Consider the following 14,205-nt stretch of genomic DNA (forward strand, 5'->3'; position numbering starts at 1 on the left):
CACCAATCCTTATCCCAGCTGTGGGGTTTTCCTCCCCAGCATTTCCCCCATGGCATCCCTGGGGGCCCCAGGCCTGGGCATGGCTGTGCTGAAGTCCCCAGGTTCCTGCTGGGCCCTGGGGGTGAGAATGGGCACCGTCTCCTCCTTGTCCTGGGTGCTGCCCAGGCTGGCTGCTCCTTGTGATGCCCTAAAAACCACATGGATCCCATTTCTTTGGGGTGCAGGGCTGGCAGGAGCCCCTGGCACTCGCTGTCCAGGACAGGGGGGAGGACAGGCTGTCCTTGACGATGGCTGCAGGGGACAGTGTGGCCCTGGCAGGAAGCTCCCTGGGACTTTTCCATTCCCATCACGGCTCCCAGCTCTGACGTGGCCCTTTTCCCGTTGGCAGGGCTGGAGCTCTGGATCCACTCACCTCCTACCCAACTTTGGGCAACTCCCGGCCTTCCCCTCCTTTTGCCCACACCCTTCCTTTGGCACAGAGGGGATTTGGTGGCCCCCAGCCCCTGTCACCCCCTGTGCCTCTCCTCCTGCATCTCCCTGGGTGGTTTGGGAGCTCTGGGAAGCTCCATCCCTCTCCCAGTGTCTGCTCACTCTGCAGGGAGGTGACAAACCCGAGCTGAGGGGGGAGTTCCGTGGAAAACAGATGGACAAAAACAACTCCCCAGTTGTTTTCCTGGAGAGCCGATTTCCCAAGGCAGCCGGGGCGTGCAGCCGGCTCCTCTCGTTCCGTTCCCTTTCCCTCACACGCGGCTGCTCCCTGTCCCGGCCAGGCTGTCCCTCCCTAGCACAGCCCCCTGGAATGTCAGCTGGACATTCCGGGCTCCTGCCAGCGCCGACGCACTCGGGCCATGCCCAAATGTTCCCTCATTGCTCCCTCTGGAGCTGCAGCGAGAAGCAGCGAGAAGCCCGGCCCAGGCAGCTCCCGGCGGGCACCTGCAGCACCAGGTGAGCTCCGGGCTGGATGCCAGGGCAGGAGGGATGGGGCGGGATGGGCACAGCTTTGGAGGTGCCTGGGAGGTTGGCAGGAAGGCTCTGGCAGGGGGGAAGGGACGGGAGCAGCGGGGACAGGCAGCACTTGGGGCTGGAGGGAATCTCTGCAGTGACCCTGGAGCTGGTGGCTCTCGGTTCTCCATGGTGGAATGGCTGGAAAGTGTTGGGCTGGGAGGAGGGGACGGAGGTGCTGTGGGAGGCAGAGTGGGCAGGGGGGTGAGGGAGCCTGTGCCCTTTTCTGCAGAGTGTGGTGGCACCAGATCCTGTGGTGGCACCGTGTCTGTGGTGTTACTGTGTCTGTGGTGGCACCAGGTCCTGTGGTGGCACCGTGTCTGTGGTGTTACTGTGTCTGTGGTGGCACCAGATCCTGTGGTGGCACCGTGTCCATGATGGCACTGGGTTCTCTGGTGTTACTGTGCCTGTGGTGGCACTGGGTCCCAGCTCTGGGGTTCCATGCAGGGCTGGTTGTGGCTCCAGGTGAGCTCCAGCACTGGGAGCTGTGCACACACAGATCTCAGCCACGTGCTTTTCTTACCTTTTAATGAAGCAAAGAATCTGCAGTGCAGTGCTTGGAACCCGACTCTGGAGCTCTGGGATGCTCCAGGAGCAGGGAGGTGGCCACGAGGGGTGACACTGAGAGCACAGGCCTGTGCACAGAGCTCTTGTTTTTAGAGGGATTTTGTATTTTAATATTCCTGGGTGTTTCTGGCCTGGCTGTGCATTCCCCTGGGGCCACACGAGTCCTGTTTGGGATGGGATGGGATGGGATGGGATGGGATGGGATGGGATGGGATGGGATGGGATGGGATGGGATGAATGGGGTAAGTGCCACTCAAAGATTAGAGAATTGAAGCTGCCCAGTTCCTTTTGGCTCGGTTTGGAGCTGGGATAAACAACCTGTTTCACTGAGACTCCTGTGACATTTGGCCCTGCCTGGGAGCAGGGTGGGAGGTGACAGTGCCAGGGGAGCAGCGCTGTCCCCAGCACTGGGACAGAACTCATTCAGCTCCAGCTCTGCCAGGAGCAGGGACACCTTCCCTGGTTTCTCCACAGCCCCATCCCTTTGCTGGAGAATGGAATATTTCTCCTCTATGCAGAGGAATGTTCTCCATATCCTCCTTCCCTGATATTTCCAGGCTCACCTCCACCTGCAGCACCTGAGCTGCTTTTGCTTTAGCTGGAGGAAAAACGCTGACAGATTCTGGTTTTTCTTGGAGGCTCTGGATTTATCTGTAATTCTGTGTATTTTCAGTGACGTAAATATCTCCTGGCATTTGCGATACCTTGAGCCAGTGGAAGTGATTTATTTCCAGTGTCTTGTTTCAGGGGAGCTCAGTGTTCACAGGAACATTTATCTGCTCCGAATGGATGAGCTGCTTCCCAGCAGAAACTCCCAGAAAAGAACCTCCTTCTCCTACTGCAAATCCTGCTCCGAGTTTTGCTTGGGAGGAAACATTCGGGAGCTTTATCAAATTGTGGATGTTTTTTCCCCAACTCCCTTCGCAATGCTAAAGTTGCCAGAGCTGTCAGGGGGTTGTGGCAGCTGAGTCTGAGCCTTGGACTGTCTCAGAAGCAAGAAAGGATTTAAGTCATGTTGTTTCCTGCTCCAAAGAGGTGTTATGACAAATCCGCTTGCTTTTGGCTTTTCTCCTTCTTTTTAAGGATGGGATGGAAAGGGAGGGAGGGGGGCAAAGCTACACAAAACAAACCACAACAAACCTGCGGCTCCCGAGGCAGAAAATCCTCTTTAAAAATTGCCACAACGTAACCAAATGCTTTTATTACCGCCCAGGAAAGCTGCGAGGAGCCGCTTTCTTCCCGGCTGGAAAGCGCTGGGCTCGGGGGCCTGGCTTTGTTCTTTGGGGAAAGGTAATTGTAGAGCAGGAATTCCTCTCCAAGGAGGAATAATGGGAAAAACCCCACCCTGGGGGAGATAAAGGAGCCTTGGGAGGTGGGAGTGGCTCTTCCCTGCCTTTAGCCCACTCCATCCCCCTGCTCCAGGTGGGGAACAAAGCAGGAACCTGCACCAGGTGCTTTTCCCTTGGGGTTAATCCCAGCAGGGGAGATTCGAGCATCACAGAATATCCGAGTTGGAAAGGACCCAGAAAGATCCAACTGCTGAGCTCTGGATCCTTCCTGCAGCGTGGGGAATGGTGCAGCTCCAGGGAAAGCCCTTCCCACAGAGCTCTGCCCACCAGGGGCAGCTCCAGGTGCCTCCAGGAGGTGCCACCACCCCTCTGCTGTTCCCTGGCTGCTGCACAAGGAGGGGTGGCAGCGCTGCCCGGGTCACATCTGTCCCGTGGGGCTGGCAGGGGTGGAGCTGCTCAGCTGGCAGCACAGCCTGGAGGCTTTCCTGGCACAACTGGATCTTGCAAAGGCATCCTTGTCCCCTGCACTGGGGTTCTGCTGGCAAAAATGGGCTGCAAAGCTCCCCAGGTTGTGCTGAAGGTGGAGCAATCAGGAGAAAGGGCCTGTGCTGCCATGGATCTCTCCTCAAATGATGATTTTAATGATTTTTTCCTATTCCTGTGAGTCTGGGATGTGGAGTGTCCATCTCTGGTGTGAAGCCAGCACCAACATCAGCTCCTTTTTGCCATCATTGGTGCCTGTGGGATTCAATTCCTGATATCCAGGACCTGTCCATGGGTTTCCTGTGAGGAATGGAGAAGGAGCAGGTGTTGGTGGTTGCTGCTGCTGGGGATGCACCACGGATGTGCTCTGTGGTTTTCCTACATTGCTGCTTTAGAGCTGAGACTTGTGGCTGTCAGAATCAAGGAGGAATTTCTGGAATCAGGGAGGGATCGATGGCTGGGGGCAGGGAGGAGAGCTGGGTGTGAGCCCTGTGGGTGCTGCTGTGACACATCCACATCCCCTGGTGGGTGTCAGCCTGGGAAGGAAATGCTGCTGCTGCTGCTGCTCAGGTGTTCAATGACAGCCAACGTCCAAAACTGAGCTTTCTCTGGAAGCTGCAGGAATTGCTGCTCACCCCTCCTGCAGTGCTGGAGAGCAAGGGAGTGCCTGGGGACTTGCAGGGGCTTTGCAGCAACTCTGCTGTGCAGGGAATGTCCAAGGGAAGGCCTGGCACCACTCTGGCATGGCCTGTGGGACAAACTGGGGGTGTTCCACAGCATCAGTGCACTGTGTTAATCCCTGATCCCCCTGCCTTGATGAGATCATTGCTTTAATTCACAGCTCTTCTGATCGCTGTCTCTTGTCCCCAGCAGATCAAAACTGGGGCTTCCCTGGACTCTCTGTGCCAGCCCCTGGGCACTGATAGATCTCATCCCACCCAGCTGCTGGGTGGCCCTTCTCCTCTAATTCCTTCATTCCCTCTGCTTTGCAGATTCCATTGGTGAACGGCCAGCGTGGAGGAAAACCCAGCGTGGGGGAAACACCAGAGTGGGTGAAAACTGGCCCAGCCCTGCCCGTGCCAGCCTTTGTTTCCCAGCTCCGTGTGCTGCTGCTGAGGGGTCTGCAGCCCCCTGGGCTGTGCCTGGCACCATGGTGGGGCAGAGCCCTGCTGAGCCCAGGGCTGCTGTGCTCCTGCAGCCCTTTGTGCACCAGGTGGGAGGCCACACCAGCATGCTGACCTACGATGAGCACACCATCTGCAAGCCCCTGGTGTCGCAGGAGCTGAGCTTCTACGAGTCCCTGCCCCTGGCCATGAGGCAGTTCACGCCCCAGTACAAAGGTAAGGGGAGCACAGAGCTCTCACCCTCCTAAAAAGCATCCCCAGCTGCTGCAGGTGAGGCCTTTCCTCAAGTGAGGGTTTTCCTGCCTGTCCCTCATCTTGCTGCCCCCTCCCTGACCCCATTTCCCAGCTGAATCTCTCAGCCCCTGGAAAGCAGCACTGGGAGAGCAGCCCCAGCATTTTTTTAAGACATCCTCCCTCCCTTCTCTTTCTTATTCCTTCAGTATTTTCTGCTTTTACTGCCAGGCTTGTGCTGCTCATAAAGCTCCTGACCCTGGCTTTTGGGGGAGGCGAGAAGCTTGGTTGTCACGTAAAAACTTAAAATATCTCTTGGTCCTTCAGCGTTACAGCAAAGAGCTCAGTCAGCCACGGCTCCAATGTGCTTCCAGCCCAATCTCTCCCTTTCCCAGAAAGTCAGGGGCCTCTGCAGATTTATGGGACAATATTAAAAAGATGCTTAAGGGAGAAAAGTTTCCTCTGAGCGGTTTCCTGTGGCAGGAGCTGGGGTTTGGTGCTGCAGCACTGGGCCCTCGCTGATAAAGCTGTTAAACAATCCCAGTTTAACCAGTCCAGGGGCGCCCTGGTTATTCAAACCTTTGTGTCTTCTCCTATTTCAAATCCCACAGAATTTTATGATGAGGGGTAATTAAAAAGCAATTCTCCAATCTTCCATTGGGCTCAGAGGTTTATTCCTCTCCTGGCTGTCCCAGCCCTGCTGCCAGGCAATTAAAGAGGTGGAACTGTGAGGATGATGAGGGGGATGCTCCCGGTGGCTCCATCCCCCATCCACATGTATCCATGTACCTCATCTCTATTTCTGGGCTGTGGGAACAGCCCTGGGACCATTATGTAATGGTCACATTCTGTGCAATGGTGACATTCTGTGTAATGATGACATTCTCCACAATGGGGATCAAATATCATTCAAGCCTCATGCCGAGCCCGTGGCTTTTCCTGCTCATCTCACCCATATCAGGCACTTTGGTGACCTCAGGACCGACTTTTACCCCCTTTGAAGGCTCTGCCTTGTCCCACTTGAGCTCCCAGGGGGATGCTGGGCTTGTTTTCCAGCCCAGTTCTGCTCAGGTTCCCAGGCCCTTGGCCGTAGATGAATGCGCTCGTAAACACAAAAATAAACCCACGAGGGCAGAGTTACAGAGTGAAACCTCCTGAGTGCCTCTGGATGCCACCAGTGTGGTGACAGCACCCAGAAATACCCTCTGGCTCCTGGCTGGTGCCAGCAGGAGAGGCACTGGGGTGTCAGTGACACCAAAGGCCAGCACAGACAGGCACCCAAAGGCTTTGCAGAGATGTTTGCCCACTGCAGCAAAGGAGGAGCTCTGGGGGTTGTCTGCCACACACAGGTCATGGCAGGACACCTGCAAACCCCCATGGAATCCCCCCAGGAGACAAAAAACACTTTCCAGGCTGAGCTGTAGGTTTTTTGAGGACTGAATTTCCAGCGGGGAGGAGGGAGAGGATCACATTCCCTTCCAATTTAACGCTCGGTTCTCGCCTTTGAAAATCTCCCCATTAATTTTCATATTAATGGCTGATAGTTAACAACTCTTATTTTCACGCTATATTTAAGTTTTTTGGGGCCAGCCCGTCAGCACTATGCAAATGAGCACAGCCCTGCTGACTGCAGGCAGGAACTGGGACAGTTTTTAAGGTTATGGTGTTTGCAATTGAGGGCTCTGGTCGCCTCCCTGTGACTTTTTAAAATGAAAAAGGCTTTGATTTAGGGGAAGACATGTTGGCTTTTTTTTTTTTTTTTCTATGCCTACATCCCCTGAAAATGTGAAGCAGTCATCCAGGCTGAGAGGAGATTTGTTTGCTCTCAGAAATATGGATTTTTTTAAGAAGAGGACTCAGGGAAAAGGTAATGCTGGAGTCTGAGCAAGATGGAACTCCCTGAGCTCACCACAGAGGCTTGGGAGGGCTAAAAATATTCCTTTTTCCCTAAATGAAGGTTTGCAGCCCCTCAGCTCCCTTGGCAGAGCAGCCTGGGTAGACTTCCCCCCCATTTCTGTGTAAAGTCAGCCCATTTAACCCAGCCTGTTCACAATAATGCTGATTGTACAGCAGAAAGGACCAGGAATGGCTGTGGTGAGGGAAAAGCATCCAAACCCAAGGTTTTGGGGTGCAGGACCCGGGGAGGGATGGGCACCCCAGTCCAGCGGGGGTGGCTGCAGGGACAGTTCAGGTGGGGAAAGCCCCGAGGCAGCAGAGCCCGCCAGGCACAGGAGGCAAAGCCTCTGCTCAGTGTTTGCTCCCTGGAATCGCTCCTGGAATGGAGAGAAGGGGCTTTGCACCTTTATTTGCTTTGGCACCTTTGCTGGGGAGAGCAGAACTGTTTGTTAAGCTGCTGAGATCATCTCCCCACATGCCCAGCAGATCCGGTGAGGATGCCCTGGACACAGCTGGATCCAGCCCAGCTCTCCATGTCCCCAACTGGGCTCTTTCCAGTTCTGCTTTTGCTGGTCCCACTGCCCTGTCCCTGGTCCCTGTCCTCTCTGGGAGCTGGCAGCCCCCCAAGCCCCAAATCACAGAATGAACCAGGTTGGAAAAGACCTTTGAGATCACCAAGTCCAACCAGTGACCTAACCTAAACCACAGCACTGAGTGTCCCATCCACCCTTTTTTAAACACACCCAGGCACGGTGACTCCACCACCTCCCTGGGCAGACAATTGCAGTGCCCAATCACTCTTTCAGTGAAGAATTATTATTTTTTTAATAACATTTAACCTAAACTTCCCGTGGTGCAGCTGTGCTCTGAGGACGCCCCCGGAGCCGTGGCGGAGCTGCGGGAGCGGGGCTGGCGTTATCAGCCCTTCCCAGAAAGGTCAGAGCCGGCGGCAGCGCGATCCGTGGCCATTCCTGCGCTGTCACTTGAGACGCGCAGACAGCCGGCCCCGTGCCAAGGATGGGCTCGTGTTGGGCTAAATCCGTGCTGGACTGGCTGGCATTTGAGCCCTGTGATTCCTGTCAGAGTCAGGGAAAATTGCAATGTTCAAATGCAGAATGGTGTTTTAAGCATTCAGGGTGGAAAAAAATAACCTCCGGGCACAGTCCTGGTCCCTGGAGGGCACAAAAACAGGAGGTGTGACACTCCAGCCCCCCGTGGGATATCTGGGTGCTGGTCTTGGTGCTAGGGGAAGGACATGGCCATGACAGTGTGTGGGCAGCACTGCCAGCCCATGGCCACATCCCTGCCCTGCTCTCGGGGCGCTCCAACTAAAAGAAGCAGTTGGCATGCTGGGTGTCCTTGGAAAATGCCTTGTCCCCAACCCTCCCTTTGCTTCCTGCCAATGAAAAGTGTTTCCAGCCTTGTGCTGTCTTTAAAAAGCACTTAAATCCCTTGTGATAAATAAGCTGGGAGCTCCTGATCTGGACTGGGGGGCTTTTCTGGGTCGCCTGGGGCACAGCAGAGCTCTGAGGGGTGGGGCACAAAGGAGTGTGGGGTTCAGAGGAGGCAGATTTCAAACTGAGCCTTGAGAGGGGGAACACTTGAAAATCCTGAGAGTATTTTCCAGGGTCACGGCCTAATGATGCTTTATTGGGCTTCAAATCAGAGTGGGATCAGTGAAAGGCCACCAAAACACCGAGGTGGTGGCCAGGCCTCTGTGCTACCCCATGGGCTCATCTCTGTCTCCTTTGTTTTCCCCTCTGTCCAGGCATTGTGTCTGTGCACCTCAAGAAGGACAGCCTGGGCAACCTGACCCTGATTGCGAGCCCTGGCCTGGGCCAGCCCGACACCTGCGGCCGCCTGGACAGCGCCGGAGGGGACCCCGCTGTCACCTTGTGGCACAAATGCAAGTGGAGCCACACCCAGGTCACCAAGACCTTCAAAGACAGGTGAAGGTCCCTGCAGTCCTCCTGGCTGGCATCTGCCACTTGGGTGGGGTGGTTTGGGATGGTTTGGGATGGGTTTGGTGGTCCAGCTGTGGGTTTAGGGCTAAAGGACCCAGCCAAGGTGAAGAACAGCAGGGCCAAGCCCTGTGTATGTGGTTCTGCTCCTCCCCTGGTGTGGGGACAGAGTGAGGTGGATCTGGGATGTTGTTGTTCAAATATCTGCCTCAAATTCTGCTCTAAACCCCATTCCTTGGGGCACAGCAGGCTCCAGGAGAGGAGAGGCCACGGGAGAACAGTCACTGAGCATGGAATGTCCCTTTGCTGGCAACAGAGGGGTTTCAGTGCCATCCCATCCCACTCCATCCCATCCCATCCCATCCCATCCCACCCCACCCCATCCCATCCCACCCCAGGGCAGAGCTCTCCCAGGAAGGCACCCAGTGCTCCCAGCTCCTCTGCCTCACAGAGGTTTTCTGCAGGATATCCTTCATCCCAAAGTGGTTCAGAGCAGCCCTGGGCCACCCAGGACTGGAGGTGGAATATCCCTGCTGCCTTTGGAGTGATGGGAGTGGTGGAGTTGGGATGAGCAAGACCAAGGAATGACCCCCCAAGGAGAACAGATCTCATCACTCTTTCCTCCCTCCCCTCCTTGGAGCCAGCCCTTCCAAATTGGGAATCATTCCCATTGTTGGACCATTTGCCTGAGCTGTGCCCATTAGGTGGATAAATAGAGATCCCTGGCAGCTGGGGCTGTGAATGGCTTTTCAAGGGAGCCAGCACTCTTTAAATTATAATGAAAGAAAAGTTATTGGCAGGCAGCAATAGCTGGCTTTCTGAAAATTACTGTTATGGAGTAACAAAGGATCTCTGCAGGTTGGGTATGATCAATATAGTTCCTTTGAGAGTCCCTGAAAATCCACCTTATCAAGTTTGAGGCTCTACAGGAAAAAAAAAAAATAAGGAAGAGAATATTCTCCTCTGGAGCTTATAAACCTGACGTGTCCCTTTGTGTGCTTTGTCTAGCTGCCCTGGGAAGATGCTTTTGAGGACAGACCTTCAGTACCACACAGATTCCCTTTTGGAGGATGCAAATGGGAAGCAAGCAGAAAGGAAGAGCTACAACCCCTGGGGACTGCACTGTCACCGGCAGCACCTGAACCGCATGTCCTCCAAGCACAACGAGAACAAACTTCATCGTATCCTTTCTCCTCCCTCCCCTCCAGCACAGCCCTGGCCACTGATAACAGCTGGGAATCAGTGTAGGGCTTATTGCAGGGGAATGCATTCCCTCCTCTGCACAGACTCTGGGAAAATAAGGAATATTCTCTGTTATCTTCTAAAAAAAAGGAGAAAGAAAAAAAAACCCATTTCCCATAAAGAGTTCTCAGTAGAAGTCAAAGATCCCCTTGGCATACATTTAAAAACACAACTATACAGGAATTAGCAGCTGCCTCGCCTTTTATTTTCCTATTACACTTCATTACCCACCAGTCATGTGGGTAATAGAGTTTAACAACTTCCCCCACCCACCGGAGCGAGCTCAGCACCTAGGGAAGGTGTCAGAGTGACAGCCCAGGGCTACGGTGTCACTGGAGAATGGAGCTGTTGGGGCTTTAATTGGTAGGGCTGTAGTACAGTAAATTAACTGGAATTGGCAGCAAGAGGCCCATAGCAATGACACCTTGGAGAAATTGGCTGAGAAAGTCTCATTACAGTTGTGAGCTGTTCTGGAGAGTGTCAGCAGTTGCTTTGATTTAAGGCCTCTTTCAATTAGAATTTCAAAGCATTGGGTTTCCCTTAAGTCACGCTCAGAGTTTCTCCTGCTGGAAAACGTGGTGTCCAAGTACAGCTACCCCTGCATCCTGGACCTGAAGATGGGCACTCGGCAGCACGGGGACGACGCCTCAGAGGAGAAGAAAGCTCGGCACATCAAGAAATGCGAGCAGAGCACCTCGGCATCCCTGGGCGTGCGCATCTGTGGGATGCAGGTAAAGCCTCCATCCCCTCAGGGTGTTGGTTCCCCCCTTGGTTCCTCGCTTGGAACCAAGCTGGGATCTCCAGGGGTTCTTGGCTGGTGTGAATCGAAGCAGTTTTATTCTCTTTTCGCTCTCAAATACAGGCTGTAAAAAGTGGCCACTTGTGGGAATCCTTAAAAGCAGAGAGGTTTGGGAAAGCTGCAAAAGGCAGGCCTCAGAAACAGCAGAACTGAGCAATAGCCTTAAGATTTGACAGCAGAAAAGTTATATAAGAAGTTGAAAGTAAGGACAATAGAACAATGCTCTGTGTATTACCCCTTGGATAGAATAACTCCCTAAGCTACAGAAAAATATATCTAGCAAGATATTAGGAAGAAACCCTCTGATTTTAAGGATTCCCATGGCCACTCAGCTCCATGTCCTCTCAAATATGGCACATGTAGGGTAACCTTTCCCCTGTGCCACTGCCACCAGTGTGAGCAGCTGGAACCCTTCACCCCATCTGAGAAGCTGCTTTTACACACGGATTCCTGCTCAGCTCTTGGCTGCTGCACAAAAAAACCCCAAAAGCACCACGTTGCCCCAGTTGTGTTTTCACTGAGCTGTGAGAGCCAGGGGTTCATTTTGAACTAAATTTCTCCTGCTGGAAATCCCCATCCTTCCTCCTGGAAACTCAAACCATGTGTTTCCCTCACTCACTATTCTCAAGCAGGTTTCAAAACCCTGCCTGAAGGATAATGAGAATAGAATATAAATCAAAATATATAAAGTCAAAACCCATGACCTTTTCTGATCTCTGGCATCTTCATAACTGCAGAGTTGAACTTCAGTGGTCATATTGATCCTTGGAGTGGCTACCTAGAACAGAGGCTAGACAGAGTTATGAGAATAAAGTAGGTATTTATTAAAATAATAGATACACCTTGGGCAGTCAGAAGCCTCCCGGAGGCTACACCCAAAATGGAAGAGGGTCACAAGATTTTCAGACAGATATAAGTTTGGTCTATTTTCATATCAGGGGTTAATTCTCCAATTAGAGCTTCAGGTAATGAAGTCATATACTCCCAGTTTGCTCCTCCCCAATTTACTTTTGTTTATACTTTTCAGGGCCTGAGGCTGTAGGGTGTCCTTGGGTTCCAGGCCTGGAGGAATTGTTTTGTCTGACCAAAGTGTGTCAGTGTAAAGTGTTAACTACCATAGTAGTTATATGAAGTTTAGAGTTAGGCACTAATTTGGCAGCACAGGATTTGAAAAATATAAAGGCTAAAATCTTTATTCAGTGTCATTGGCAGCGGATCCCTATCTGGAAGCTTGGGCTAATTGGGGTGTTGTTGGTTATGGTCTTGGGATAGAGCTGGTTGTGGTGGTGGGGCTTGCTATAAGGGCGAGTGAGGCATCATTAATGAATCCCTCACAACCCAGGACGATTTTATGGATTATTCCTCCGTTCCCTTGCAGGTTTACCAGGCAGACACTGGCCATTTCCTGTGCAAAGACAAATACTACGGCAGGAAGCTCTCCCCGGAGGGATTCCGGCAGACCCTGCGGCAGTTCCTGTGCAACGGGAACCAGCTGAGGACCGACCTGCTGGAGCCCATCATCCTGCGCCTCAAGGCCTTGCTGGCGGTGATCAGGAAGCAAAGCTCCTACAGGTTCTACTCCAGCTCCCTCCTCATCATTTACAACGGGCAGGAGCACAAGGAGAGTGCGGATCAACACCTCCCCTTCCCAAAAACTCACGGCACAAACCCCTCCAGGGTGGATGTGAGGATGATAGACTTTGCCCACACCACCTTCAAAGGCTCCAAGAGCAATCCCAACCCCACCCCCTACGATGGGCCGGACCACGGCTACATTTTTGGCTTGGAGAACCTCATCAAAATCCTTCAGAGCCTGTTGGAAGGGAAGTGAGAATTTCTGTGAAACGGCCTGGATTTCCTAATGACTGATAGCCCTGAAAATCCCTCCTGGGGTCGGCTGTGTGGGACCCTCCGGCCGCTGGATGTGGCACGGAATGAGCACGGATCAGTCGGGAAGTGCTGAAAATTTTCCATGTGCCATCACTGAACTGAAGCGTGGAAAGCAGAGAGCTGGAAGAATCTGCTCTCTCTCCATCCATCAGAAGATTTATTTTCCTTTCTGGTTTTACTGCTGTCCTTGATTTATTTGTGAGCCAAAGAAAGCATTACTTGGGAAGAGTCTTAATGATAAACCAGGAGATGCTCACCCCGCAGCCGAGCGGGAGGAGGGGGTTTGAGGCAGGAATGAACAGATGGAGCTTCCATTTGGAGCTTCCCTTCCTGCTCCTGCTCAGGTGGGAGGGAAAAACACCCTCCAACATTCCCAGTGCCCCTGGTCGGGATTCTCTGTGCACGTGTTCAGACCAAGAGCTGCACCTCACCAAGCTTTAACATCCCTGTGGGGTTATAACAGGGAATTTTCCACGGATTTTCTAGGAAAGAGGCTCCACTGGGGCTGGAGGTGTGGGAATGCAATGACTCTGTCAGGTATCAGCCACAAAAAACATTCACATCAAGGGATTTTTGCTTAAAAAAATAAACCAACAAGAAAAAAAGAAAAAAAACTGTGAGATTGAGTCAGGGACTGGACGTCAAAGGTCACCCAGAAATTCTTTGATACTAATACTGTGTGTGTGTGTGTGTGTGTGTGTGTGTGTGTGTGTGTGTGTGTGTGTTTGAAGGAGACAGTAACAAAAGACTCTAAAAATAATGTTTACAGCTTTTGTGGACAGATTTTATTATCATGATGGAACAAACACAATTCCTTCCTGCATGGTGTGGGAAATCTGAAGGAGAAGTCCTTGCACAAGGAATAGAGCTACAGAACTCTGCTACTGGGGAGAGGGGATATAAATAAAATTGTGGAAGTAACTCCCACCACTGTCCATCTCTTTTTCTCCTCCTGCAGCATCCTTGAGGTACATTTATCCTTTGTTTAAGCCCATCATTTTTTAAGAGAGCTGTTATTGCCATGGGTTTAAACACCAGATCCCAAGGGAGACGCTTCGCTTGGATTTACAGCACAAATCTGGGGAGCTGCTGCAATTTACAGTTGGAAAATTTAAGACATCTGGCCCAGTTGTGTGTTTTCCTTGGCCCAGAGTCCACCTGGGAAGACTCTTGTTCAGTGTTGGGTTATTGCGTGACCACAAGCTGTAAAAAAAAAAGCCACAGACACTCAATTTCAATAGGGGTCGAGCCACAGATTGTCCTGGCTCACAGCAGAAGTCTGTGATAAGAGTTTGTGGCTTTGTGGATGAGTTTGTACGGAGCCACCTGAGCATTCTCAGGGTGCACAGCAGGACATGGGATGGATGAGACGAGTCTGGGTGTGACACCACAGCCAGGACGGCTCAGTGGGCAGCCCCTCACTCTTCATTGCTGCACAGAAAACAACTTGTTAGCTGAATAATTAGAAAAATCTCCATGTTTCCTCCTTTTTCACCTCTCATACACCTGCACAGTGTGGCTGCCCCATCCCTGGCAGTGTCCAAGGCCAGGTTGGACAGGGCTTGGAGCAGCCTGGGATAGTGGAAGGTGTCCCTGCCATGGCAGGGGGTGGGATGAGATGGAATTTAGGGTTCCTTCAACTCAAACCATCGTAAATCCTGTGAGGAGTGTCTGAGGGAGCTGAGAAGGGTTTGGAGCCCCAGCAGAGGCTGAGGGGAGCT

At 52.6% G+C, this 14,205-nt stretch overlaps 1 protein-coding gene across 1 annotated transcript; it reads left to right on the forward strand.

The window, feature by feature from the left end:
- Nucleotides 1-4,476: 4,476 nt before the first annotated feature.
- On the forward strand, nucleotides 4,477-13,411 carry IP6K3 (inositol hexakisphosphate kinase 3). The gene is made up of 5 exons (XM_066565301.1): nucleotides 4,477-4,681; nucleotides 8,361-8,541; nucleotides 9,562-9,734; nucleotides 10,351-10,526; nucleotides 11,973-13,411. The coding sequence occupies exons 1-5, from the start codon at nucleotides 4,492-4,494 to the stop codon at nucleotides 12,423-12,425; spliced, it is 1,173 nt and encodes a 390-aa protein (XP_066421398.1). The 5' UTR covers nucleotides 4,477-4,491; the 3' UTR covers nucleotides 12,426-13,411.
- Nucleotides 13,412-14,205: the final 794 nt, after the last annotated feature.

Source organism: Molothrus aeneus, chromosome 24, assembly GCF_037042795.1.
Source record: "Molothrus aeneus isolate 106 chromosome 24, BPBGC_Maene_1.0, whole genome shotgun sequence".
Taxonomy (NCBI): Eukaryota; Metazoa; Chordata; class Aves; order Passeriformes; family Icteridae; genus Molothrus; species Molothrus aeneus.